Source organism: Crocodylus siamensis, chromosome 15 (genome assembly GCF_052110815.1).
Source record: "Crocodylus siamensis isolate JL-2025a chromosome 15, ASM5211081v1, whole genome shotgun sequence".
Taxonomy (NCBI): Eukaryota; Metazoa; Chordata; order Crocodylia; family Crocodylidae; genus Crocodylus; species Crocodylus siamensis.
The window spans coordinates 14,109,188-14,137,069 of record NC_143409.1 but is presented as its reverse complement, the minus strand read 5'-3'; the positions used below and the strand labels follow the sequence as shown (position 1 = coordinate 14,137,069).

The window sequence follows — 27,882 nt, the reverse complement described above, 5'->3', positions numbered from 1 at the left end:
CTTTCACTCAGCTGGGCACTGATTGCTCAGTGAGTGGTCCCTGACTCAAGATGGAAAGCACCTGGGGAGTCCAGTCACTTCTTTGTTTTCTAGGTACTGTCCCTCTTTTGTGTGCACAATTGTTTCTCCAGCAGCTTCTCAAGCTGGTGTCAAAACAATTCCATAAAAGCCCTTTGGCACTGAGTAGTCCGTAGTTCAGGTCAGCTTGGCACAAACTGGTAGAAATACTCTTTCCTTGAAAAAGGCCATGCATTGGCTAAACAGTGAAATTCTTTTTTCGTTGATACTTGGGAGTTCTGGTAGAAAAAAACACATAGGGCAGTTGTGCAAGGATTATCCATAGCAACATTAGGCCAGAAGTTACAGAAACTGTGGCAGAATCAAAAATACAGGCTGCTGTACCTCCATAAATCAATTTAATCGCAAATTCCTTCTGAAGACTCCTTTCAGTTAACCTTCTAGCACTGACTTCCTCTCCTCCACTTCTGCTCTCTTTCTTTACTTTGCTCCCTTGTGCTCCTCATGTAATTACAGAACCTTGCTTCTGTGCACACACTGTGAAGTGTATCTGTTATGATCATTTCAGGCTATTTTGACACACAAGAAAGATTCAGATTTGCAACCTGTTGTTCCTGGGGCCCACCCTGTCTATTCTCTTCCTCCAGCCCTTTTAGCAGGATCTTTGTCACCCCTGTGGGAAAGAAGATGAAGTTAGTGAGGTGCAGTAAAGCCAGGAAGGTAGGGAACTTGCAGCAAACCAGGAGCGTTTTTCCAGGTAAATGTTGTAGGAGATGGGTGAACACCACAGAAAAATGTTTAAATGGGGGTAATCAAATTATGTGCTGGGGGTGGTGTTCTGCATTACTCCATTGCGTTTCTGGATCCTCGTCATTAATGTGTCATTACTGCTGTGTCTTTTTGTCTATTTGACATTGTTCTGAAAGTTGTCTCTTTGTTGTTGTTGAGGATTATCTTGCTAAAAGAAGGAAACGGAACGATTGACTCTGCCACACTGCTGAGGTGTATAGTCAGGCAAGTTGGGGGGAGTAGAAAGTGTTCTAGTGGCCAGAAACCTGTAGGCCGAGCCAGCTGTGCTATCTGCTCATCCAATGACCAACTGTTTCTTGATTGAGCTCTGTCTTTTTTTCCAGTGCAATGATTGGGTAAGGATTTTAGATAATGTGCTAGAAAATGCGCTCTGTTTTTGTTTTGAAAAAAGTGCTAAATTACATGGATTATTTTCCCTTTATGCAATACAATAATATTGGCCCAGCTTGAAAATTGTAACAGTCTGCAATTAAGTGGCTTGCGGGTAGTTAGCTACATAGCAGCAATTTTGTCAGAAGATACAACTATGAAGAAGGGGCAATACAATAGGGCTGGTGAGTTGTGACAGAGCTGTAGCACACCTAGTTAAAGGCTACACTGGAGAGTAGTAATGCTAATCCAAACATCCCAATTCAGCTTCATGGCTGGTTTGTAATGCCAGGTTAGTATGCTGGCTCTTTGGTTTTGATTCACAGGAAGACAGCAAGCTTGAAATTTGCTGCACCATGTGGGCATCTTTGTGTATGCCCTAAGGAGGTGGCCTCAGCAGACAGCTGCAGCTGGTTGTCTTCTCATCTTTCTCTGCACAGATCTTGCAGTGCCTTCCCTTTTGTTTTGTCCCTTCTCCACAAACCATTCTGGGCTCCTGCCAGCCAGTTGATGAAATCCTCTCTTCAAATACTTTCTACTTCCTGTGGTGCATGAGCCTGGCAGAATCGCCATCTGCTTTGTAATGACTGGAATGCCAAGTGCATTGAAGAATTCAGAGAAGTTTGTTCGCGTGTTGATGGGAGGAAGAAAGGCTGGTCGGGAGCTCCATGAACTTCAGTGGAATCTTCCTTCTTCTCTCCTCCCTCCAGTAGAAAATCCTTTAGGTGAGGAGATCCAGAGGGTTTTTGGCTGCCAGCCACTGCAGATGGAGGACATTTTGTGGAAACTAGAATGAGGCTGCATGGAACTGGTGGAAAATGTAAGCACCCCGAGCCCCCACAGCAGTCTGACTGATCAGGCTGGAAGCTGAACCCATAGCACTGGTTAGTCCCTTTGTACAGTTGCTAAATCACAAAGATTACAGTCCCATTCAGTCTAACTTTTAATCAATAGCCCACTTCGGAGCATGATAGGTATTGGTTTTCCATGACCATAGGCTTCCTGAATGGCCTTACAGTGGGCCAAGTACAATGGTGACGTAAATCTTAGGGAAGTGTAACTTTTCACAGGTGAGACCCATTTTAGCTCCCTCACCTCCTTAGAGAAGAACATAAGGCCTCTGGTCCTGGACATGCTTCTTCTTGCACTTCTGTATCTGGGGCTCGACTCATCCCCATAATCACTACATTTCCCTCCTCCAGCCTCACTAGGGGCAGCTACAGACCATAGATATGCAAAGCAGCAGAAGAAAATGAACTTTGGCACTCTCAGCCCTGTTTTCCATTTCATACGCCCTCCAACCTCCTAGCTTTAGTCTAGCTGCACAAAGAGTGAACGATCAGGACTTTCCCCGCAACAGGTGTGGCTGCTCGCATTGGGTAATAGAGCCACGTCCAACCGCGGCACACTTGTCTGTAGCCAGAGTGCACCTTGGCTGGGAGCTTCTTGACTCTAGGTATGCTTGATTTGGGAGCAGAGACGTGCAACTCAGGTGGCACGCAGAGGGCTGTATCGGTGCAGGCCCCTAGGGAGCTCACCCTCTGTGTGCTTCTCAATGAGAAGAAAATGAAATGGTGGAAGAGGAAGGGAAAGAGTTGGTGTGAAGCTGAAGAGATGTGGCAAAGTGAGGGGTAAGCAGGAGGAGGCCCGGCAGACTCCAGAGACCAGCTGTGATTTCAGTGTTATTAGGATGAGCACTGCATCCCCTCGGAGCAACTGTTGCTGTCTCCATGCCGGTCATTCGATAGCTCTTGGTGCTCATCAAAGGCGTAAAACGGAGCGATGGTGGGATTAGCTGTACCTGCCGCCCTTGGAAAGCACTCGGGGAGATACAGCATTTACCCCTCCCCCGCCTCACAATTGAGCTCTTGCTAATCACTGTCACCATGACAACCAGGAGACGGCCTGCAAAAGCAGCTATCAACATGGAAACGTCCTCGGCGCGCACAGCAACAAAAACAGTTAAAACAGCAGCTTGGAGAGGAAAGAGCAGCTAGAAAACAGCCTGGGTTCTCCTGCCAGGGGAGGGAGAGACAGTGTGGGGGGGTGGGGGGGGGGTGTGTGGGGTGGGGGGGTTGCTGTATGAATGTCTGAGGCCGTTGTCCTCCTGGGTGTCATTCAGAAACGGTGCCAGAGCCTTGGCCCCATTAGCCACTGTAGGGTGGAAAGTAGGTGCCTGAGCTAGGTGATGCTGTCCTTATGCCAACCTCTGCAGGGGCATCTCACTGGTGCTGTCCAGACTCCCTCAGACTTCTTGAACTCAGCCAGGGCATCCTCTCAGTATGTTATCCAGGGGTTCTCAGTCTTTCTGGACTTGAGACACACCTCCATAAGGTTTGAATGGAGTGGCACCCAGTTCCAAAATCCAATTTATATATTACAGTGCTTACCTTCTTGCAGAGGGTGGGGACTGGGCAAGCAGGGACTAAAACTGAGCCTACACTTATCTTTGCACATATAGCTTACCTCCTCATACCTCACAACAGCTTCCAAAGGATGTGGATACACCCTGGGGTGCCCTGGCACCTTAGTTGAGAAACACTGACACCTGTGCCTCATTTTGGAATTGCTCAGCCACAGAGCACAGTACTTTCTTTCTCTCCCCACCAAGCCTGGACACTATTGGATGCAAAGCCTGGTGAGGTCAGCAAGAAAGTGTCTTGCAGGTGTTTCAGATCTGGATTTATGTCTGTACATACCAGTCTGTTGGGTTGTCAAAGGCTGCCTTTGATAACCCCCCAAAATACTGCTTTTTGATGATGATGATAGAAGTGGTCATTCAAATGAAAGGGTTAACTTTGCAAATGAGCCATGCAAATGTGTCCAAATACCTGTTTTAACAAAACGAAATAGTGTTCCAGAGGCTTGCGATAGCTCTTGGAGACTGTCCAGTTTGCATTGGTCAAAGTATCCCTTCTAAAACTGTGCGAGTACCAGTAATTTCCATATGATGACCAGCAGTGTTATCTGGTTTATTAATGGAATTAGTTTTCCTCCCTTACCTTGAGAGATGTTTGTGGTTGTTTTTACTGCTTTATTTTTTTCTTTCTAGACCCTGGGTCAGGGTTAGGCTCTAGATTAGCCCTGCTGATGCCTGCAGGAGGGAAAGCTGGGTCACTGTCTCAGTCCGCATACACACGTTGCTAATAAATTGCATTTTTTCAGCAACAGGGAAGGAAAATGACAGTCAAATAGATCAGTTTCCCATACTTTAACCTACTTGTTTCTCTGAGGTCACCATGTGCTGATTAAGAGAAAGGTGAGACTGATCTGAAGGGCTAAGAGTGCTTTTAAAACTAGCCATAATATAGGGCAGGGACATGTATTTGCCTTTTAAAGATACAATTCTGTGCATGCAATCTGAGGTTTAGCCCAGGTTGTGTTTGCTTCACTTTTCGCCTTCACTATTTCTTACTGAATGCTCATCGCTTTAGGGAATATAGTTTGTGCTGCCTGTATTTGCTTTCACAAATGAAGTGTAAGGTTAAAAAGAAGTCTGTGTGAGCAGGGTTCAAATTACACCTTGACTCTTGGGTGGGAGCGGTCTGCAGAAAAATTTACCCCATTCATTAATTAACAAGTCCACCTAAGTGAAGGAGTAATCCAATCAGAGACTCCCCCCCTCCCCCCCCGTTTATGATTTTCAAATTTGACAGGGGGAGCTCTCGTCTCTTATAGGGCGGCTCAGCCTTCCCCCTCGAGCTCCCCCTTTATTTGCATGCTGCATGTGAGGGCCTAGGTAGCTCAGGTGTAGAAAGCAGGCATGTGCATATTAGGCCTGTGCGAAGCAGCAAGTATTTGCTTCAGATTCAGATTTGGCTGATTCGGAGGGACAGTGATTTGATTTGATTCGATGATTTGAACCACTGTCCTGATTTGGATTCAGAGATTTGGCGCTGACTCCGAGATTTGGCCATAGACTGTAATGGGGAATCACTAAAATACTTATAACTTTGTCATTTTTTTGCAGATTTGGATGAAAACAGCAGGGATGGTAGCCCCTTCTGAGGGCATAAAGCCTGCCAAGTTTTAAGGAGGTAGGTGCAGGGGTTTATGTGAAAGTGCACCTCGAACTGTTGAAAGCAAAACTCGTATCACTTCTGCGTGTCAAGGCAGAGCAGGATGAATGCAGCAGGGGTGGTAGTCCCTCGTGGGCATGAGGCCTGCCAGGTTTCAGGCAGAGTGGTGCAGGGGTTTCTGTGAAAATGCACCTCAGGGTTCTGAAAGCAAATAAAAAAAGTGAATAGGTGCCGAGTGAGGAGGGTGGCGCTCGCTCCGTCTGCATGTGGAGCTTGGGGAACCTCAGCAGTGGGAGGTTCACCTTCAGGAACATCAGCTGCTCCACCAAACCAGGATCTAAGGAGGTGCGGTGGGGTATTTGCTGCAAGCCTTCCAAATCTCCAAATCAATTTGGAGGCTTCCAATTTGATACAGACCTTTTAATAGGTCTCCTGGTTTAATTCAGATTCAGAGATTCAGCCACCGAATTGGGCCAAATCTCCTCCAAATCGAATCAGCTACCAAAGCATCATGCAGCCCTAGTGCATATGCTATCTGCACTGAAATCTCCATGGCCAGCCTCCATGGCTGGTTTGACTTCCACTGGACTTGTTCTCTATCTTGCCATGGTTGCTCAGTAGGGCACATCAACACTGTTCCTGTTAGAGAGGTGTATATATCTCCAAGTAGACTAGCACAATGGGTGAAAACCTCAGAAGAGATGACCTAGAGAAGCTGTGCAATCTTCATCTTTGGAAGTTTTCAAGAGCAGGTCAGGCAGACACTTGCATGGGATGGTTTAGTCAGTGACGATCCTGACTTGAGCAGAGGGCTGGACTAGGTGACTCGGTGAGGTCTTTTCCAGCCCTGCTTTGCTGTGATCCTATAGACGAGGAGTTGTAGCTCAGGTTTATTAGGTAAGGGTTTTTTCCCACAGTTGGGCAGATTTTTCCTGGAGAGTGTCAGTGTGGGGCTTGTTGGTACTAAATAGACTCTACAAACCCCTCCATCACCTGTTCCAGTGCTTCTGCATATGGCTCTTCTGCCCTCTGGAGTCATAGAAATCAGGTCGGAAGAGACCTTGTAGATCTTCAAGTCTGACCCCCTGCCGAGGCAGGAGAAAAACTGGGCTCAGATGACTCCAGTCAGGTAGGCATCAAGCCTCTTCTTAAAGATCCCCAGGGTAGGAGCCAGTACCACTTCCCTTGGAAGTCGGTTCCAGATCCTAGCCGCCCTAACTGTGAAGTAGTTCTTACGGATGTCTAATCTAAACCTCCTCTCCCAACTTACAGACTTATGGAATAATGACAGAGATGTGGGCATGCTTGTGATACTGGCAGGTGAGGTGATTCTCACTTTCTTAGGCTGTGTTTGGTCCTGATAGGTCAGTAAATTGATCATCTGCTTTTGCTATGGGTCCTGCAGGAACAAATGAAATCTGGAGTCTAGCTTTCTGCAATGGGCGGCATGAGGGCCATTCCTGACGATTACAAGAGAAACTCGTTTGCCTCAGGGCTGGAGTACAAAATGATTAGAATCATCTTTCATCACTTCAGCCTGGGACCTGCCAGAAGAGCTGATGAAGAAGGGGGTGAGGTGCCTCTTGCTCTTGCCTGACCCTGTGTTTCACATGCTATGCAGATCCCGGTCTCTGTTGGGAAGTGCAGCCTTTTCTTGTCCATAGGGGCGAGTAGAAAAAATAAGGATGTGTGAAAGAAATGGTACAAAAGCAGTAGCCACTAGTTTGGACAATTTGAGGAAAAGAATCTAGGACAATGCCTGTTTTTAACTGTTGGTTTTGCAAATCAAAATTTGAACTGGTGATATTATAAACCCCAAGCCCGTTTTGATTTTTTTTTCTACCTTTCTAGTAGTGTCTGTAGAAAGAAGCCCACCACAAACCTTTGGGAGAGAGACCAACAGTAGACTGCTTCATCAGTATGTGGCAGTGGAGAACACAGAGCCAGAACCGTATAGACACAACCCTGGAGTCTTCCTCCAGCCCAGGCACAGAAGAAATTTCAGAACCAGATGGACAGAGAAAAGGACTCAAGATTGTCATTTCTGTCCAGAGAAATGAGCATTTTCTAGAGGAATGTTTTGTGAGTAAGCTTCCTGTGGGGATCCTCAGGTCAGTGTTGAAAGTCATTAAGAGATAAGGCCTAAAGGCTCTTTCTGCTAACAGGAGTTGTAAATGGAAAGGCTGAGCTGCCTTTCTAGGTGCAGACAGGGGCTAGACCTGGGGTATAGGGCTCTTCCCTTCCACGGAGTGGGAATGAGCAATGTGAATAATTGTTAGACCCCAGAGTATATAGGGAGTTCTCTGACAGCAAGTGTCTGCTGGGTACTACTGACTTCTCTGGACTATGAGCTGGAAGTCCTTAGTGATAGTGGAGTGGATCTGGATTGCAAGGAGAAATGTAAGCACTGACTTCCTCTATTTTGATCTCACATTTCATAGATTTCATAGACATTAGGGCTGGAAAGGACCTTGGAAGATCATCGAGTGCAGCCCCCCGCCCAAAGGGCAGGAAGTCAGCTGGGGTCATAGGATCCCAGCAAGATAAGCATCCATTTTTCTCTTGAAGGTGTTCAACGTAGGTGCTTAAACCACCTCCGATGGCAGGCTGTTCCAGACCTTGGGGACTCGGACAGTAAAGAAATTCTTCCTTATGTCCAGCCTGAAACGGTCTTGCAGTAGTTTATAACCATTCAACCTTGTCATCCCTTGGGGCGCTCTGGTGAACAATTGTCCCCCCAGATCCTGGTGGTCACCCCTGATAAACTTATAGGTGGCCATCAGATCACCCCTGAGCCTGCGCTTTTCCAGGCTAGAGAGCCCAATGGCTCTCAGCCTGTCATCGTTGGGTCTGTTTTCCTGACCTCTGATCATGCGCGTGGCTCTTCTCTGGACTCTCTCAAGCTTCTACACCTCCTTTTTGAATTGTGGAACCTAAAACTGGATGCAGTACTCCAGCCGCGGCCTCACCAAGGCCGAGTACAAGGGGAGAATGACGTCCCGGGATTTGCTTGAGAAGCATCTATGGATGCAAGCCAGCGTTTTGATTGCTTTACTAGCCGCAGCATCACATTGCAGGTTCATGTTCATCTTGTGGTCAATGATGACCCCCAAGTCTCTTTCTTCCATAGTGCTATCCAATGTAGCACTGCCGAGCCTATAAGGGTGCTGCAGGTTTTGCCTCCCAAGGTGGAGAACCTTGCATTTTTCAGTGTTAAACACTGTCAGATTCTCGTCTGCCATTTGGTGAGCCTGTCTAGGTCAGCCTGGATCACCCACCTGTCTTCTGGTGAGCCAAAGTTTGGTGTCATCGGCGAACTTGGCCAGTCCACTTCTGACTCCAATGTCCACATCGTTAATGAAGATGTTGAACAATATGGGTCCAAGGACAGAGCCTTGGGGGATCCTGCTGGTCACAGGGTACCGTGATGATTGACTTCCATCAATTACTACCCTCTGGGCCCGATCAGCCAGCAGATCGTGGTGGACCCAAGGCCACAATTAGCCAAGAGGTGATCAGGAGATACCAGATCAAAGGCTTTTTTGAAGTCAAGATATATGACATCAATCTCTTCTCCCTTGTCCAGGTGATAGGTCACCTGGTCATAAAAGGAAATGAGATTGGTCAAGCAAGACCTACCCACAACAAACCCATGCTGGCTATCCCTTAGGATGTTGGCGTCAGCCAGTCCATTAAGGATGGCCTCTTTAAAAAACTTTTCTAAGATCTCTCCCGGGATAGAAGTCAGGCTGATGGGCCTATAATTCTTCTCCCTACAAAACCTTCCTTCCTTTTGAGCTACCACCATTTCACTCCCCTCTGTTTTGCATTCAGTCCTGTACCAAAGGAACTTTCAGCTTTCTCTTCTTCCTCTGCCCCTTCCCAGCCATCTCTCGCTGTCAAGCTTTTAAGCGAAGCATGAGTGCTACTCCCGGAAGCAGCCTACCCTTGCCTGGTGTATAGGAGAGTGGATATTATAGCTCTGGCTGGTATGAGATTTCAGTGCAGATAGCACAGGCACATACAGGCTCTCAAGCTCTGAGTGGATGTAGGGCCCAGTGAGGGAAAGATCATGAGTTCCAGAGAAACTCCCACAAAGACAGTGGGGAGAGTCAGAACCGGGCTTTCAGGAGGGCTGAAGCAGGGCACTTAATGCTCAGAGCCCTCACTTCCTGTTGTGCAGCTGCCCATCCAGAGCATGAGCAACTGGAAGAAGAAGGAAAATGAGAATATTTGTTCACTCAGTTCCTTCTTTATTGCCTCCCTGAGAGACATGGGCTGCCAGGTCCACTCAGGAACTCGGATGCTGTGAACTAGCTCAAGCAAAACCTCCAAGCAGCTACCACTGCTGTAAAGTGCCAGTGAATGCCTGAGTCTCTTGTGGGGAATAGAGAGCATTCATAGAATCAGTGAGTCGGAAGAGACCTAGACAGCTCATCTAGTCCGACCCCCTGCCATGGGCAGGAAGGAGCACTGGAGGTGGCAGGGGTCATAAGACCCCAGCCAGGTGCCTATCCAGTCTTCTCTTGAAGATTTCCAGGGAAGGTGAGAGCACCACCGCTCTGGGAAGCCTATTCCAGGCTCTGGCCACCCTTATAGTGAAGTAGTAATATCTAACCTAAACCTATCCTCCCTCAGCTTGTGGCCATTGTATCTGGTGACCCCAAGGGGGGCCCTGGTGAACAGACTTTCCCCGAGTCCCTGCTGGTGGCCCCTGATAAGGTTGTAGGCAGCCACAAGATCCCCCCTCAGTCTCCTCTTGCAGAAACTGAAGAGATTCAGGTCCCTCAGCCTCTCCTCATAGGGCTGGCCACGGAGGCCCTCAACCATATGAGTGGCTTCCTCTGGACCCTCTCCAGGTTCTCCACGTCCTTCCAGAAGTGCGGCGCTCAGAACTGGACACAGTACTCCAGCTGTGGCCTGACCAGCGCCGCATAGAGGGGGAGCAAGGCCTCTCTGGACCAGTTATGAAAGCAAAGAAACAATCTGAGGGTCCAAGGTCTTTTTTGGTATGAGAAGTTATGCGGTAGCAACTTAAGAGAGGTACCCATGTGGGCCTTGAAGGGCTTGAGTGGGGTTAAGTGCTGGCCATGTATGATGGGCACAGAGTTGGGAGCACTTACTTCATTTGCAGAAGGATGGATATTGTTAGTCTGTGCATAGGCAGAATCATGGCCTCATGTGAACTCCTGCTTCTTGGGGGAGGACACAGGATTTATTCACTAGAAATACCTTTGCCATAGGGTCCCTCCCTGTAACTGTGTGCGATTGAACACCAGCTCTCTGCCAATGTAAAGGGACTTTAAGCCACTGCACTACTCCTGGGTGCAAATCCTATTTACAGGCATTCCCTGGGTGTTGGGGGGAGTGCAGATGTCCCTAACGGATGCAGTCACTGGTCTGAAGGAAACCACCCCTGTGCTACCGTTTATTAGCACAGCAGGCTCTGCTTTCCTCTCCTTATTTCCTTGCACTCAGAGTCAGCTATTAGAGGACACTGACATCATTTAATTAATGGTTTAATTGAAACTTGCAAAATAATCGGAATTGGGCACCTGATTCTTGTCACCAACAAAAACAAACTGCAAAGGAAATAGTGAGTCACCAGCTCAGTGAGCAGTGCTTGTGCTTCAGGGTGCAAGCTGCTTGTTGTAGGGGTTAAGAGAGGTTTTCTCCCCAGCACAGCAGTCTACTAAAAGCATTGGGGTCCTGGGAATTGCCTTTGAAACCATGGCTGGGGTAGCAGAATGAGTTGGACCAGCAGCCTAAGGCTATGTGGCAATAGCTGTGTTGAACAGGGGAGGCAGATATTAATTAGCAGGTTAGCCATAAATGAGGACATGGTTTTGCATTTTGATCCCTGGGAACATGGGATTTGGGTGTGTTCCATTTTAAAAGAGGCACAACTAGAGAGGAAAATCACATTACCCTGAAGAAGGAGCAGAGCTGGTCCTTATTAGGACAGAGCTTGTTCTCAGGATGCCATGTCTGAGCAGCTTTGAGTCCCAAGGTGGAAGCTACAAGTGAACTAGTGAGTTCTCAACAGTGAAGTGGGAAGCTTACCTGTAGTACTATAGGTCTGGAGTGCTGTGAACATGCTGGCAGTATAATGATGCTGGCATGAGCTCAAGCCACAGCCCTTAGGAGGAAAGAGGAGGAAAGCAAGGCAGGGCAAAGCAATATTCCATTCAAGCACTAGGGAAAACAATTAAAACTTGTAGGCACTGGTGGCTGACTAAAATAAGACCTTAATTAATAGCTTAATTTGACTTGTAAGGAAATCATTAAGGCTGTTGGTGTTTCTTAATTCCTAACAAAGTGAACAACTGACTTCCAGCAGACTTTCCCCTGTAGCATAGGGTCTGGGGATGATTGCCCCCTTCTCACAAGGTAGGAGAGCCCAGTTTGGATACGGCTGCACTCTGCTACTGTTGATAAGTGCAGCACTGGCCTGCACTTTGCAGCCTCTTGTGCCCCGTTGCTCTGAGTAATAATCAGTCAGTGCTCAAAATCTGCTTTGGGACTTTCTTGTGTCTTTTCAGCAGGAGTCCAAAGGACAGATATGGTGGATTTGATTTCACCACCAAGCTGTGCCACTTGCATCTTGTCTGCTAGTCCATAAAGTTTATACAGAGCTGGAGGTTTGGAAGAGAAGCAAATATGTCAGGATGTTGTTTATATACATTTTTAGCTAATGAACAGGTGGGTGGGTGACACCAGCCAATATTTGCCAGATTCAGAGGAATCCTAAGAAAAAGTTATTTAGATGTTATTTTTGGATAGAAATAGAAACTGACTGGCACTGGACTAAGGCAGAAACATAAGAGAGGAAGGGAGGTGAAGCTTGCCAATTGTATGTACAGTTCAAAGAGCATGTTGGTGGCTTCAGGTGTCCCCACAGGTTAAGGCATCCCAAGTGCAAAAAGCTGCTGCTGTTATATAAGGCCTCAGTTTAGATCAAGATTGGGAAATGGCAAGCTGGTTCCAGACCCTAGCTAAGGGCATGCGATAAATTTGGGGCTAAAATCACATGAATCTCTCCCCAGTGACTCTTGCAAGCCAGAGGTTGTTTTTAATCCCTTTTACCATTTTTCCTTAGCAATGACTCTTCTGCCCCAAGGGTGGCTCAGCACAGCTTTGGGCTGAGCAACAGCATCCAAGCATCTCATATGCTACCTGTTTAGCTTGGATCAGAATGTGGTATGTACAGGGTACCTCTGCTAAACCTGCTGAAGTTCAGGAAGGCTCAGAGTGCCCCAAGCCATGCAATCAGGACTTAGCAGAGGTGGTATCTTTTATTAGACCTGATTGCTTTTTCCTCTAGACCAATATGTCTACAACTTGGATACCAACCCATGCAATTTTGTTTGTGGGATGCTAAGCATTTATGTTCTTGGAAGCTCCTTTGTTCTCCAGGCCACTATGTTTACCCAGCACTAAACTGGTTGCACCTTGCTATAGGCCATATTGCTACAGACATGTACTTCCCTCGCATTTGCTGGTAATGAAGCCTGTGGCTAATATTTTTCCTTGGGGTTCAGAGCTGACCCAGCACGTTTCTTTTGGTCAGTGCATTACAAACCCAATAGCAGCCCAAAATATCTTGTCTGACGGTGAGGAATGAGGTCTTTTTCTCCCCTGTAAGATTATAGGGAAACTTAGAGAGAGCTTGTCAGAGCTGGAATCTTAGCAAGTCTCCATTTTGCTGTGTTTTATTGCCTTCAGTTAACTAAAGTTACTTTCTATGATGACATGACTGACTCTGTGGATGCGAGGAGACCAGTGGATGTGATGTACCTCAATTTTAGCAAGGCTTTCGGATACGGTCTCCCACAACTTACTTACAGGCAAGCTAAGTAGGGGCTGGATGAATGACCTGTAAGGTTGATAGAAAACTGGCTGGAGTATCAGGTTCAGAGGGTAGTAATCAATAGCTCTATGTCTTGTTGGCAGCCAGTATCAAGTGGTGTGCCCGAGGGGTCAATTCTGGGGCTGGTTTTGTTCAGGATCTTCATCAGCAACCTGAAAGATGGCATCTAGTGCATTCTCAGCAAGTTTGCAGATGACACCAAGCTGGAGAGAGTAATAGATATGCTGGAGGGTAGGGCTAGGATTCAGAGATACCTAGATGAACTGAAGGATTGGGCCAAAAGAAATCTCATGTGGTTCAACAAGAACAAATGCAAAATCCTGCACTTAAGACAGAATAATCCCATGCACTGGTACGGTCTGGGGCCTGACTGGCTGGGCAGCAGCTCTGCAGAAAAGAACCTGGGACAATAAGCTGAATGAGCCAGGAGTGTGCCCTTGATGCCAAGAAGGCTAATGGCATACTGGGCTGCATTGATACTCTAGCCAGCCAACAGGTCAGTGATTAGTCCCCTCTATTCAGGACTGGTGAGGCCACATCTGGAGTGCTGTGTTCAGTTTTGGGGCCCCCACTGCAGAAAGGATGTGGACAAATTGGAAAGAATCTAGCAGAGGGCAATGAAAATGGTGAGGGAGCTGGGGGACATGACTTTTGAGGACAGCCTGAGGGAACTGGACTTATTTCGTCTGGAGAAGAGAAGACAGAGGATTTACTAGCAGCTTTCAACTACCTGAAGGGGGAGTGGTTCAAAAGAGGATGGAGCTGGACTGTTCTCAGTGGTGGCAGATGACAGAACAAGAAGCAATGGTCTCAAGTTGCAGCAAGGGAAGTTTAGGTTAGATATTTGGGAGAATTCTCACTAGGATAGTAATGAAGCACTGGAACAGGTTACCTAGAGTAGTGGTGGAATCTCCATCCTTGGAGGTTTTTAAGGCTGGGCTTGACAAAGCACTGGTTGGGGTGATCTAGGTGGGGCTGGTCCTGCTTTGAGCAGGGGGTAGAGGACTGGATGACCTCCTGAGGTCCCTTCCAACACCCTAATGTTATGATTTTGATTCTAACACCAGGTTTCTCTAAGCAGCCTGATTGCATTCCAAAACCCCACTGCATGTCTTTCAGAACCAGGAAGGAGTTAAATGCTGCTTTGTTGCCATGGCACCTTCTCTTTAAAAGGGAGGAGAATAGTTAATTATGCAATTTAAGAAACTAAGAGGAACCAAAAAGAGAATAATGGAAGACCCTGGGTTCATGCTAGAGCTGGTGGCTGAGTCAGAAGAGAGGGTGGGCTTATTACCATTGTGGGGAGAGGTGTTGTGCTGGCTCGGCGTATTCTGTGTAACTAGCTTCTCTCTGTTCCTTTTTGTTTCCTCAAGGAGCTACTAGAAATTCTTTCTTGCTCACAGATCAATATCCTAGTCAGTCACTGTAGTTACCAGGTCTCTCTGGGTGGTTCCAAGACAACCTGGCTGGAGAAAACACTCTCTAGATGGAGTTGGAATATACAGCAACTTGTAGTAGGTCCATCCCACCCATATGTCAGGCCTGTGCCCTTGGCTATAGACCAGCATAATCCAGGATAGATGGTGGCGTTTAAATTCTTTAGGCAGCATTTTATTGTTTCCTGGGCTGCCTAACATCCCACTTACTATCTTCCCTGGGAATCCTGACTGGTGCAGACAATAGTATGAGACAGAACTGAAGGTACTGCAAGACATACAACATGTCCTAAATGTATGTTCCAGACTTTTGCCAACCTGCATTTCCTGTGTTGCCACAATACTTGCCTCCGGAAATGCCAGGCTAACTGTCAGCAAATACCACTAAGAGGGCAATTAGAACAAAGGCAAAACAAAGTAACAATACAAACCCCCAGCAGCAGTAAATCTGGAGCATACTGTTCTACTCAGTGCAGACGGAGGAGCTGGCACTGTTATGCAAGACAGAGAAGTGCATTTTCTTCACCAGGCTATTTTGCCTATTTCCAACTTCCAAGTCTTTGACTAAGGAAGACCACTCTCTGGTTTAGATAATTGGAGGGGGAATCAGCTGCTGTTTGTTTCAAGAGCTCCCCTTTTTGGTGACGAGCAGCAGCAGCACTAGGGAGCTGTCAGGAACCACATGGCCTGCTGAGGAGGAGAGCAGTGGCTGAGAGAGAAAAGTAACACAGAGTACGTCCAGGAAGCCAGCAGGAGAGGCCATCAGAAAGACAACCATTTTAATTTACCAATTTTACAGACAAAAGGTTTCCCACGAGGCAGGTAAAATACATTTTTGCTTCCACTGTCAGGCTAACGGCCCATGTCCATTCTACTTGTCTTTCAGGGAAAACAGCCTTCAAAGATGTGATGTAAAAGCAAACCCTTAAACCAGTTTACGTTGCACCAGCCATCACTGCTCAGTGCCTCTCTTCCATTCCTGTCTCAGACTTTTCGTGCCTTCCGGGGACGGCAGCCATTGTGTGGAACCGGGGTGTTGTCCGTGATGGAGATGATCTCCAACCCCCCCATGATCACCCCCTGGATGGCAGCCTGTCAGGGCAAGAGAGCAGAGATCAGACCATATGCTGCTGCACCAATGCATTGATACCATAGCTGGTAGGGCTGTGCAAAGCTTCAGTCCCCAATTTGATTTAGCAGAGATTCAGCCCAATTCAGTGGCTGGATCTCCGAATCTGAATTGAATCAGAGGACCCTTTAATCTCTCCGAATCAAATTGAAACCCTCTGGATTGATTCAGAAAGGCTTGGCGATTTGGACATAGACACAGCTTTAAATGTTTTTTCTGCATACCTCAAGGTACCAGGTGGCTCGTGTATGCTGTGGTGCTGGGGCACATGGAGTGTTCCATAGGACCGCAGGGGGGCTCCCCAGTGTGCTCGACAGCAGACCTGGAAGTGGACCAGAAGCACTTCCAGGTCCGCTGGGGAGTGTGCTGGGGCCCCCCTGCAGCTGATTGCTGAGTTGGGAAGGTGCAGGGGAGCCCCCGCAGGGCGCTTCCTGGCAGACCCAGAAGTGGACCAGAAGTATTTCTGGTCCACTTCTGGGTTTGCCACTGAGCATGTGGATGGCCCCCCCGCACTCCTGTGGGACGCTCCATGTGTCCCAGCATAGCAGGTGTGGCTTGTGAATGCTGTGACCTCAAGGTATGTAGAAAAAACTTTTAAAGCTGTGTCTGTCTGAATTGCTGATTCTTCATATCAGCATCGAATCTTCAGATTTGGACCAATCAAATCAGGGACAGTGATCTGAATCAACAAGTCGAATCACTTTCCCTGATTTGGGCTGAATCTGAACCGAATAGGACCAGCTTTGCACACCCCTAATAACAGGCAAAAACCCAACAGCACATGTTGAAGTAGCAGCTTTGGAACAGATTCAAAGATAAGAACCAGGGTAAACTATGTTTGGCATCAGTTTGGGAAAGCCATGTCATGAGGAGGAGATAAGATTGTTCATAACAGCAAGTCAAAGGAAATTAGCTAAGCTAGTCCAAATCAACACGCATAAAACCTGGCTTCTAGTTAGCCTTTTTAGGACAGATTCTTCTAAGTTTTCACTACTAAGATCATTTTTGTCAATGATCTAGTTTTTTGCATGGTGTATAAATAGTAAATTCCCTACAGACTCCATTTTTGTCATCTACAGAAAAATCAGATCAAAACCTCCAGACACCTGAATAAGATCTTCTCCAGCCCCTCAGGAAAAGCAGCAAAAAGATGAAGATTCCCATCCATGAGTCACTGTCTCTGGCACTTACCAAGCGCCCAGGTCCCAGGCCTTTCAATATCAATCGTACATGGGACACATCCTTCCTGCAGGCTTTCTGAGGAGAGAATAACTGTTTAGTGCTCTTGGTGAGAAGGGGCAGGCAGATCTCTATGGCTGCTACACAAAGCTGGGGAACTGAAGGCTGATAGGAAACAGGTGATTGAGAGCAGTTTCAACACAATTTGTGTCCTGCATACTAATTCCAAGTAAAGTAAAAAAGTAAACAGACAGGTGAAACTAATCTGAGCTTGGACTTGAGGCAGCAGATGATGTATCCTCTGAACCTGGGCAGAGAGGGAGGAACCAGAACTCTTGAAAGCTTGCTTCCAACAGCTGGTTTCTTTCTGTGGCAGCACTGCCACCTAATGGAAGAACTGATCTTCTGTAGAGGGAAAATTGTATCCCAGCACAAGTTAAAGCTTCCTAAAAACTATAGGGGCAGAAGTAAAATCAAAATTAGAAAGACATCAATCTCTAAGGGCAAGGACAGCCATGCAGTTACAGAAGCATAGAGTAGGCATGTGGGTATGCAGATTAGCTGCACAGGAACATATCAGCAGGACTGAAGAACTCTTGTCTGTCCACTCCTAACATGCAATAACTTAAATGGAAATGCAACAACTTACCCCTAATTAAAATGGGTACAGTTTTCCTAGGGTTTAGCTATCTGTACTTCTGGTTAGGGGCAGGATGTGGTTATACTGGCTTTCTCTGTATTCAACCTCCTGAAAATGACTAGTCTTAGTTTCAGGAGGGGCTACCAGAGCATCTTTCGAGACAGGGCTGTAATGGAATGGACAGCAACAAGAGTTTCTTACCTGAGTGGGCTTATTTGAAATGAAAATGTGAAGTGTCTTGACTTAAAGTAGCTGCTGTCTTACTGATTAGCAACACTGTCCATGGCTGCATCAATACTTAGAAGGGAAAGCACAGCTGACTGATCTGCTCACAATGGCTTGGCAGTTGAAAGAAATATGTTATGTAACATTTATGTGAATATTTTGCATGGTTATATACCATGCAGACCAGAGCTAAAGGGTAAGTGGGGATGTACATTTCCCACTACAGCCTCCAAAATGGTGGAGGCTAACATCACCCCAGTGGCATTCAAATATCCCATTTCAAACAATTCATCCAGTTCCAAGTGTTTACTATGTCTTCCTCACAAGTGAAATGGAGGAAGCTACTTGTAAGGAGAACTAAGCTGTTCTGACCCCAGGAATCAATGGCCTTTACTGCCTCTTCTTCCCACAGAGAGGGAAGTGGGAATGAGAAGCAAAGCTGCTGTTTCTCCCCTTTTCCCTCCTGAGTATACTTTGTCTAAGCAGCACTCGTTCCCAACTGCTTCAGGCCACAGTCCTACCAGCTAACTACAATCAACCTTAACCTGAAGAGTCACTGGAGCAGACTCACCACTGCTGCTGCAAGGCCTGCAGCATGTGCTGCAACAGAAGTGCCCTTCTTGGCATCTCTGAACCCTTCACTGCCACAAGTAGCATGAACAAGTCGTACGTTTTTATTGGTGATGGTGACGTGCGTGCTAGGGAGGAGAGAGAGAGAAGAAATGGTAAGAAGCTGTCAGATGAATTCACCTATTGCTTTGCACCTTGATTACTTCCCAGGCTCTTCCCCAAACCATTGGACCCAGTGCTTCTGTTCAACTTCTCAAAACTGTTGCAGTCTACCCAAGGGCAGGAGCTGCACAATATGTCAAGGTTGCTTTGGAAGCAACTGAGAGCATTGTGCCTTCTGCAAGCATCCTGACAAGACGCTGCTCAGATGGAGTTTTGCTGCCCCAGGTCCTCCTCCCCACTGTGAGAGTACGCGTGCTCTCTTATGCTTATTTAAAAAAAAAACTTTCCTTGAGCTGAAGTTTTACAGAATTGTAAACTTGTCACATTTGTGATCATCAGGGATCCTGGTTTTCTCTGACTTAACCAAAAATTGGGGACTTTTTTTTTTTTAAAGTAACCCCAAATCCATAGTTTTCCATAATTAAAATGAAACACTATATATATACACACATCTCTATATTAGCGGTGTTTCATTTAAATGATAGGAACATGTGGATTTGGGGTCATGTTATTTAAATCACAGTCAGGGCGGCTAGGGCCTGGAACCAGCTTCCAGGGGAAGTGGTGCAGGCTCCTAGCCTGGGGATTTTTAAAAGGAAGTTAGATGAGCACATTGCCGGGGTCATCTGACCCCGGTGCTCTTTCCTGCTAAGGCAGGGGGTCGGACTAGATGATCTACCTAGGTCCCTTCCGACTCTAGCTACTATGAAACTATGAAATCGAAAACTGGGGATTTTTTAAAACCGGCATCACCAGAGAAATGTGGCTACCTCTGGTAAATAACACGGCACTTGTTAAGCGGCTTTGTGACAAGAAGTGATGAAGTTCCCAGATCTCACTAAATCGACGTCTGAAACCTGGAGAATGGGGGGATGTTAGTGTATCTGTATCTTTGCTCGGCCATGGTGTGCAATTAATGATTTCTCTCTTGTTAAGGCACCACATGCCAGCAAAACAAAAATCGACAAACCTTGGTCAGAACTGCTTTGTTACAGGCGGCACCTCCGGCACAGTGCAGCAGCAGCGGTTCAATATTTGTTCACCTAAATCAGCAGCCTCACGTCAAGGACTATCCCCCAGCCAAGCACCGACCACGGTGAAGGTGACCAGAACAAAACTCGCCAAGGACACCATACTCTGGGGTAAAGCATCCACACCTGAGGACAAGAGGGTGATCCAGGCTCACCTTGACAGGCTCAGGAAACAGGCGGACGAGAACCTGATGGTGTTTAACACCAAAAAAATGCAAGGTTCTCCACCTCGGGAAGAAAAACTTGCAGCATCCCTATAGGCTCGGCAGCGCTACGCTGGTTAGTGCTACGGATGAAAGGGACTTGGGGGTCATGACTGACCACAAAATGAACGTGAGCCTTCAATGTGATGCTGCAGCTAGTAAAATGAGCAAAACGCTGGCTTGCATCCATAGATACTTCTCAAGAAAATATCAGGACGTTATTCTCCCCTTGTACTCGGCCTTGGTGAGGCCGCAGCTGGAGTACTGCATCCAGTTTTGGGCTCCACAATTCAAAAAGGATGTGGAGATGGTTCAGAGTCCAGAGAAGAGCCACGCACATGATCAGAGGTCAGGAAAACAGACCTTACGACGACAGGCTGAGAGCCATGGGACTCTTCAGCCTGGAAAAGTGCAGGCTCAGGGGTGATCTAGTGGCCACCTACAAGTTTATCAGGGGTGTTCACCAGGATCTGGGGGAAGGTCTGTTCACCAGAGCACCCCAAGGGATGACAAGGTCGAATGGTCACAAACTCCTCCATGACCATTTCGGACTGGACGTAAGGAAGAATGGTGCTCTGGCGATGTGCCAGAGGACTGGAAAAGGGCCAATGTGGTTCCCATTTTCAAAAAGGGAGGAAGGAGGACCCAGGAAACTATAGGCCTGTTAGTCTTACTGTGGTCCTGGGAAAGCTTTTTGAGAGAATTATCCTGGCGCATGTCCGTGAGGGTCCAGCAGGGGAGATTATGCTTAGGGGCAACCCACATGGTTCATTAGAGGCAGGTCCTGTCAGACCAACCTGGTGACCTTCTATGACCAGGTCACAAAATCCTTGGACGCAGGTGTCGCAATGGACATGGCCTTCCTAAAGTCCAGAAAGACATTAGACACTGTGTCTCGCCCCATTCTCATTAAAAAAACTAGGAGACTGAGGTGTCGACACCTACGCAGTCAAATGGGTCACTAGTTGGCCGGAGGGCTGCACCCAGAGTGGCGGTAGACGAGTCTTATTCGACCTGGAGGGTTGTTGGCAGTGGGCTTCCCAGGGGTTGGTCCTTGGGCCCTACGAGGAAAGGCTACAGGACCTGAACCTGTTCAGCCTCCACAAGAGAAGGCTGAAGGGGGATTGAGTGTCCTGTTACAAACTAGTCAGGGCGGACTAGCAGGCATTGGGCGAGTCCCTGTTTCCCCGAACACTCCCAGGAGTGACCAGGAATAATGGTCACAAGCTGGCAGAGGGTAGATTCAGGCTAGACATCAGGAGGCGCTACTTCACTGTCAGGGCGGCTAGGGTCTGGAACCAACTTCCAAGAGAAGTGGTGCTGGCTCCTACCCTGGGGGTCTTTAAGAGGAGGCCTGATGAGCACTTTGCTGGGGTTGTTTGACCCCAATACTCTTTCCTGCCATGGCAGGGGATGATCTGCTCAGGTCCCTTCTGATGCTACCAACTATGAAACTATAAGAACTTCTTTACTGTCCGAGCCCCCAAGGTTTGGAACAGCCTGCCACCTGAGGCGGTCCAAGCACACACTTTGAATGCCTTCAAGACACATCTGGATGTTTATCTTGCTGGGATCCTATGACCCCAGCTGCCTTCCTGCCCCTGGGGTGGGGGCTGGCCTCCATGATCCTCCCAGGTCCCTTGCAACCCTAATATCTATGAAGCTGTGAAAAAAAACAGTGCCAGATACAGGCCGTTTTATGCAGGGCGGTGCGCGCTGAAGTGTTTCTTACTTGTTGTAGGTGGCAAGGATGTGGAGTATGGGGATGTCCTCGTATTTTTTTCCGTTCCACCTCAGGTGACTCCCTTGTCCTGGCACCGGGGGCATGATGCTGGGAAGCAACACAGGGAAGTGAAACGCTGCCCATGCGTGGCCGGTGCCATGCATCGCACGCGGACCCTGGAAGAGGGCGGCTCGAGCATGGGGCAGCCGGGGAGTCCTGCGCGGACGCGCTGAGTTGCTCGTGCCCCTTCCCACCCGGCGCGAGGCTCCGATGCCCCCAGACCAGGCCCCCAGTTCCCCCGCGCAGCGCGGCTCGGATCCGCCGAGTGCCCTCACCTGCTGTGTGTGGGGGGTGCCGGTTGCGGCGCCGGGGCGGGCGCGGCCTTCTTCGCATTGTCCGCCAGCCCCCGGGCTCCGGCCGGGGCGAGCAGGGAGCGGGCGGCGCGGGCACCCCTGGCCCAGGGAGAGGAGACGGAGAGGAGGGTTGGGTTGGCTTGGGTTGGGTTTCAGCAGCCCCAGGCCGAGCCTCCCCCTGCCGGCCGCGCCCACGCGAGGACAACTCACCCCGCCACAGGCAGCAGCAACCGCTGCCAGACACCGCTGAGCGCCGCCATGTTGAGCCCGAGCCCGGGCCCGGGCGAACCTCAGCGCAGGGCATTGTGGATCCCGGGGGGCAATATGGCGGCGCCCATACTGGGCCTCGCAGGGCATTGTGGGTGTCTGGGTTGGAAACGTGCTTGCGCGTCCCCGGGAGACAACATGCCGGCGCCCATGCCAGGCGCCGCGCTGCATTGTGGGCCCGGCTGGCAACATGGCGGCGCCCATTCCGGAGCCCGCCGCATGGCATTGTGGGTTTCAGGTGGAAACATGGCGACGCCGCGGTGCATTGTGGCTCCCCGGTGGCAACATGGCGGCGCCCATGCCGGGCCTCGCAGTGCATTGTGGGTTCTGGCGGGGCGGTGGCGGAGGCATCATGGCGGCTCCCACGCGGGCGTCCTGGCGGCTCCTGGGCGCGCTGTGCCTGCAGCGGCCGGCGATCGTGTCCGCAGCGCTGAGCCCGATGGAGGAGGTGGTGGCGCGGCTGATGCAGCAGGTGCGCGGCGGCGCGGCGGGGGGAGGTCGCGGCGGGGCGAGGCGCCGCGTGTCCGCCCCGTGACGCGCGTCTGGTCCGCCCGCAGTTGGAGACGGAGCGGAGCCGCCTGTCGGACCACGAGGTGCGGCACCAGGCCGAGGAGGAGCAGCTGCGGCATCCCAAGGACCGCGGTGACGATCTGGCCAGCAGCAGCGTGGTGCTGGCGCGGGACCTGGAGGAGGTCTGGGAGGACCGGTTCCAGAAGGCCGAGCTCAGCCCCCGCCTCACAGGTAAGGGGAAGGGGAAGGGGAAGGTCTGTCCCTGCCTGCCCCCGCGGTAGGGGCTAGCAGAGCTCGCTGTTGTGCTCTGGGTCCGCCCAGCCCAGTGCCGTGAGCGGGCGCTGGGCCCCGGAGCCGGCTCCTCTCCTGGTGTTTCCTGGTGCCCTGCGTGGCGGGGAGCAGGGTCGCCGTCTGAGCGCGGGGGCCAGAGACGAGACGGGGACGACGGGAGCGAGGTCGGGGGTTTAAAGCAGGTGCCCGCTGGTACGTGAATGAGACCGAGGACCCCCGGTCCAGGAAACAAAAGTGGATGGGAGGGGTGGTGCAGATGGTTTCCTCTGAACACTTGTCTATTCGCTCTGCTGCCTTTGCTGAAACCCTGTTTGGGGTTGGGGAGTCGCTGGCGTGAGCCCCCTTCCTCGCAGCCTGGGGAAGAACGTAGGATTGTAGGAAATTAGGGTTGGAGGGGACCTCACATAGTCGCATCTAGTCCGACCCCCTGTTCAAGGCAGCGTCGTCCCTGCCGAAACGGTCCCAGCCAAGTGTCAATGCAACCTGCTCTTGATGGAGCAGGAATGGAGAGCCCTTGATTTTGCTAGGCACCCTGTTCAATGCTTGAGTATTTTTGCTGGCAGAAAGTTCCTCTTCATCCCTATCTCCAATTTAAATTTCCCCTGCTTCAGCTTGAGGCCGTTGCTCCTAGCCCTGCCCTCTACAGCCGCAGAGAAAACCTGTCTCCATCCTCTCTGTAATCGCTGTTTGGGTATTTGACAACATTCTTCAGACAAAAAAAGCCCAACTTCTTCCAGTTTTTCTTTATGACTCTTGCCTCCCAAGCCCCTAATCATTTTTGTTGCTGGACTCTCTCAATCTGTCCAAATCCTTCTAGAAGGGTAGGGCCTAAAACTAGACACGGGACTCCCAGCGAGGCCTCACCAATGCTGAAGAAAGTGGAAGAATCCCTCCCCTTGACTTGCAAGTGACACTCCTGTTAATACAGGAACCTAGCCAGTCATCGTATGGCATTGTGAGGCCACTTGAACCTAGGCCCTCTGTAAATCCTGACTTTTATTAAGTGAACTTAAATGATTGGATGCTTATCTTGCTGCAGTGATCTGACCCCCGGGGGTTACAAGAAATAATGGCCACAAGCTAGAGGAGAGCAGATTTAGATTGGATATTAGGAGGAACTTCTTCACAGTTCGAGTGGCCAAGGTCTGGAACGGGCTCCCAAGGGAGGTGGTGCTCTCCCCTACCCTGGGGGTATTCAAGAGAAGGTTGGATGTGTATCTAGCTGGGGTAATGTAGGCCCAGCACTCTTTCCTGCTTATGCAGGGGGTCGGACTCGATGATCTATTGAGGTCCCTTCCGACCCTAGCATCTATGAATCTATGACCCCAGCTGACTTCCTGCCCCTTGGGCAGGGGGCTGGACCTGATGATCTTGCAAGGTCCCTTCCAGCCCTGATATCTATGAAACTGGTGAACTGGGCAACTTAAGGCTTTGCGGGGAGTATTTATATCAATAAATTTAAATGGTATCTTTCTCTTTCACCTTTAATGAGACATGACTGAGACAGGATATGTCACCTTCATGAAACCAGATCCTTGGGTGACAGCAGGAGAAGACACGTGTGCATAAAAGCATCGCTGGGAGTTATCTGGTGACAAAGTTGCATAGACAATGTGGGAAGAAAGAATGCTTCTGGCCTTGGGTAATTTTAGGTACCGGACAAACCTGTGGATATTCTGTCTGGAATCTGTTGTCTTATGGCAGATGCTGATAAGAACAATGACCGCACCTCTCTGAACAGGAAGCTTGACAGTAACCTGACACTGCTGGTCAAACAGAAGGTTGGTGACCAGGAGCTGTGGCTTCTGCCTCAAATGGAGTGGCAGTCAGGGGAGACGCTACGAAACACGGCGGAGCGAGCCTTGGTGTCTTTCTTGGGTGAGTCCCTTACTGGTGGCGGTGCTCCTTTATCCCTGTTGTTGTCGGTCATCTTGCTACCAGGCTTAGTGCCCGGTTATCCTCACAAACCGCCTTGCACCCTCTTAGGGATTGCATGCTTTTGACCACAACTAACAGAAAAGGAGGTGGGTTGATCCCTGTGGGGCTTTCAGTTTCTGGATGGAGCTGCTGGGAAGTTGGCTGTGCACAGACTTGCCCTTAAGCCGCTTCCTGACCTCCACCCCTTAGAGAGAGTCTTTTGTTTCTGGTAGGTGCAAGTCAACATGAGACTGTACCTGGCCTAGTGGATTATTCAGGGTGGCTGTAAGCATTTGTGATGTGCAGGCCCCTGGGACTAGCTGTTGAACAGTATCAGTGCTGTTCTGGGGACCTGGGCTCATGTCTCTATATTTAGTATCTTTTCTAGTCATGTAAATGCAATCAAGCCATCTCCCCTTACCTTCCGGTAGGGAAGCAGTGTGGAAGCAGTGCACACCGCCTCCTAAAGGGAAAGAGCATTATGTTTTCCCAGTAGCCCCCTACCCCATGGTAGTGTTTGAGCAAGGTTGGTCGGCTCCCAAAGAGCTCCCCAGGGCGAAGGTTTATCCTAAAGTGGGGCCTAAGAGATGGATGTTCCTACTAAGAAGAAATAACAGTAGAATCAAATGAAAATTAGGCACAGGTGAGTGACTTCTGCTGTCACTGTCAAATGTAATAACTACGGTCCATTCTTCCTGATCTTGTGCTTTCTTCCCTTTTCCCCCCCTTCATTCCTGGGCCTTGCAGGGAATCGCATCCAAGCCAAGTTTCTAGGGAATGCACCATGTGGGCTTTACAAGTACAAGTACCCCAGGGCCATCAGTACTGAGGACAGCATGGGGGCCAAAGTATTTTTCTTCAAAGCTCTCCTCCAAAGCAGCCATCTGTCCAAGGAAGAAAGCAAAGCAGACTGCGTATGGGTCACCAAGAGTGAGATGGAAGATTACTTGAAACCAGAATACCTAAAGCAAATCAGTAGATTTGTGGTGGACCTGTGAGAGAGAGCTGTGCTCCAAGCAGGTAGGGAGAACGTGGGACAGGATCTTTGGGAGGAGTGCAGCTGCTGCTTAGCATTGCCTGTGTGACCAGAATGCTATCCTAGACCCTGAAGAAGAATCCTGCATCCCCTTGTTTTGTGACCTCTGCAGGGTCTGTACTAAATAAATACTAAAACCTCTACCATGTGAGGATCTCCCTGGAGTATTGTGTGTTTATTGGGTGTCCTCCTCTGCCTTTCATGGAATTGTGTTGGAGTCCCTTTCCCTTCCCTGTTGTGCCATTTTGTAGAGGTGATGTATCCAACAGCTGTGTTGTCACTGGATCCCCGTAATAGCTTGATGCTCTCCTAAACATTATACTCTTCCCTTGACAGCTGCTCTTTATTAAGAGGAGCAGTGAGTGAGCTCCTTCTACATCTTCAGGTGGGAAGAGTTCCTTTTACTGAGGAAAAAGATTTATCCACTGGTGTCACTGGGAGACCTGGTAAAATGTTATGGTTACAGTTCCCCCTTTTTTTTATACTGCTCAAGTCCCTAGATTTTTTCTCATCTCTTCCTGGAGTGTTGTGGCTCTGGAGAGCAAGCAAACCTGGTAGTACATATTGAATTAGCACACATTTTCATTTTCTTTTCCAAGAGTTTAGCTCTTCTTGGCTTGGAGTAGGGGAAATGGGGATCTCTGGCAGTGTGGTGGTCCTTGTAGATGTGGATTGCATGTGCCATTGAACTTTGTTTTTCTGTAACTTCTTTGATTTCTTTAGCTAAAGACATTTCTAGGTATTACTCTATGGCATTTGCATCTTTGGGAAATAAGGTGGATGAATGTAAAATATTCTCTTTGCTAAGCAGTGCTTTTGGGTCTTTTACTCCAAGTCATGGCCTTGGAAAGCGTTCATGCCGCAGCTGAGGAATTGGCTGGGGAATCAGCAATGGAAACTGGATTGCTTGAGGTATAGAGAGAAGTTTCTTCCCTGTCTAGCTTCTACAGAATGCACCTCCAAAAGGATGGGTTTGCTGTTACCTACTATGCAGCCTGTTTCTTCTAGAATCGAGATGACTGCTTCTTTCCTGCCCTGTTCTGGCAGCTCTCCTGGAGGGTCACCACTGTCCTCTTGAATCTGAGTTTGCACCTTGACGGGCCTAGAAGCGGAACAAGCCATGCAGCTGTTCATACGTTGACCTTCTTTAGTGCCTGAAGAGGATGTCAGAGTGCTTGAGACACTAGTTCTTCCCAATTCCATCAGAAAGGTTGGCATTGGCATTGCCATGTTGCAGCAGGATGGAGGTTAATGTGACTTATCCAAGGCCAGTGTCTGCCAAGCTGGGTTTAGTTCTCCCTTCCCATGCATAACTTGTTCAGTCAAAGCTGCTAAGCCTTCTTGGAGGAGCTTGCTTCTGGGCACCACGGGCACCCCTCTGAGTTCATTATTAAATGGCAAGGGCGTGATTTCCAAGGCTGTTCCATGCCTGTGTGGCTTTGCCCTACCTGTCTCCTCAGGGTGAGGTTGACTTCCTGAGACACTTTCAGGCTGAGAGCTCTGCTGTCTGTTGTTCTAGATGAAAACCTGGCATTGGCTGTACCTCCTGGAGCGGCAGTCTCCCCGAGTGTCACGGGGAGAGAGGAAATAGCAATCATTAATCATCTGGGGAGATCTGGGCCTCTAGAGGTAGATCTGGAGATTGCTATATATATTTTGTCAAGCCCTTGGGAGCTGTTGAGCTGCAGGCTTCAAATTAAAGCTGTTTTTAATCACCCTGAGAGCCATCAGAGGTGCAGTGCACCAGGCTTCTATTTTTCTAAAGCAGGGGAGTTGGTAGCTGCAGGCTTGTAATAAATTAAAATATAGATATATATATCAGATTGGGAGGCTTGGCACAGAGCTATGTCTAGTGCAGAGAGAGGAGAGCAAGAGCTACACAGGCTGCAAAAAAGACATGAAAAATGCTGAGTCTAGCCGTGGTCTGGGAGCTGCAAATTAGTTTGCCAAAGCCTGACTCCAGCTTTGCTGAAGGGTTGAACTCCAGTCCTTTATAAGGGCAACTGTTTCCTGCCTCAGGAGACTTGCTTAGTCCTGATGGAAGTGTCCCTCACAGGTAGGGTGTGTAGCAACCTGTAGCAAGTGCATGCAGCTCGGGAACTTTCCTCAGTCACTTGCATGTCA

General features: G+C 48.9%; 2 protein-coding genes and 1 long non-coding RNA gene across 3 annotated transcripts; 2 read left to right on the top strand and 1 right to left on the bottom strand.

Moving 5' to 3' along the window:
• The first annotated feature begins 341 nt into the window (after positions 1-341).
• Positions 342-6,769, top strand: LOC149852115 (uncharacterized). The gene is made up of 3 exons (XR_016439300.1): positions 342-775; positions 5,168-5,234; positions 6,622-6,769. It is a non-coding gene; the product is annotated as an uncharacterized LOC149852115 (long non-coding RNA).
• An 8,515-nt stretch (positions 6,770-15,284) lies between these two features.
• On the bottom strand, positions 15,285-22,127 carry MRPS11 (mitochondrial ribosomal protein S11). Its single transcript, XM_090028796.1, has 6 exons — positions 21,948-22,127; positions 21,720-21,836; positions 21,394-21,492; positions 18,267-18,393; positions 16,843-16,908; positions 15,285-15,614 (listed from the first exon to the last, which is right to left on the bottom strand). The coding sequence occupies exons 1-6, from the start codon at positions 21,995-21,997 to the stop codon at positions 15,507-15,509; spliced, it is 567 nt and encodes a 188-aa protein (XP_089884922.1). The 5' UTR covers positions 21,998-22,127; the 3' UTR covers positions 15,285-15,506.
• Positions 22,128-22,275: 148 nt separating this feature from the next.
• Positions 22,276-25,901, top strand: MRPL46 (mitochondrial ribosomal protein L46). Its single transcript, XM_090028795.1, has 4 exons — positions 22,276-22,476; positions 22,562-22,745; positions 24,510-24,683; positions 25,470-25,901. Exons 1-4 carry the CDS (start codon positions 22,291-22,293, stop codon positions 25,718-25,720), a joined length of 795 nt encoding a protein of 264 aa, XP_089884921.1. The 5' UTR covers positions 22,276-22,290; the 3' UTR covers positions 25,721-25,901.
• Positions 25,902-27,882: the final 1,981 nt, after the last annotated feature.

Coding starts and splice junctions, on each gene's coding strand:
- MRPL46 (XM_090028795.1), top strand. CDS start 22,291: ATGGCGGCGCCCATGCCGGGCCTCGCAGTGCATTGTGGGTTCTGGCGG. Junction 22,477..22,561: donor TGGCGCGGCTGATGCAGCAG/GTGCGCGGCGGC, acceptor GTCCGCCCGCAG/TTGGAGACGGAGCGGAGCCG. Junction 24,684..25,469: donor AGCCTTGGTGTCTTTCTTGG/GTGAGTCCCTTA, acceptor TGGGCCTTGCAG/GGAATCGCATCCAAGCCAAG.
- MRPS11 (XM_090028796.1), bottom strand. CDS start 21,997: ATGGCGGCGCTCAGCGGTGTCTGGCAGCGGTTGCTGCTGCCTGTGGCG. Junction 21,493..21,719: donor GCACCCCCCACACACAGCAG/GTGAGGGCACTC, acceptor GTTGCTTCCCAG/CATCATGCCCCCGGTGCCAG. Junction 15,615..16,842: donor GCCTGGGACCTGGGCGCTTG/GTAAGTGCCAGA, acceptor TTGCCCTGACAG/GCTGCCATCCAGGGGGTGAT.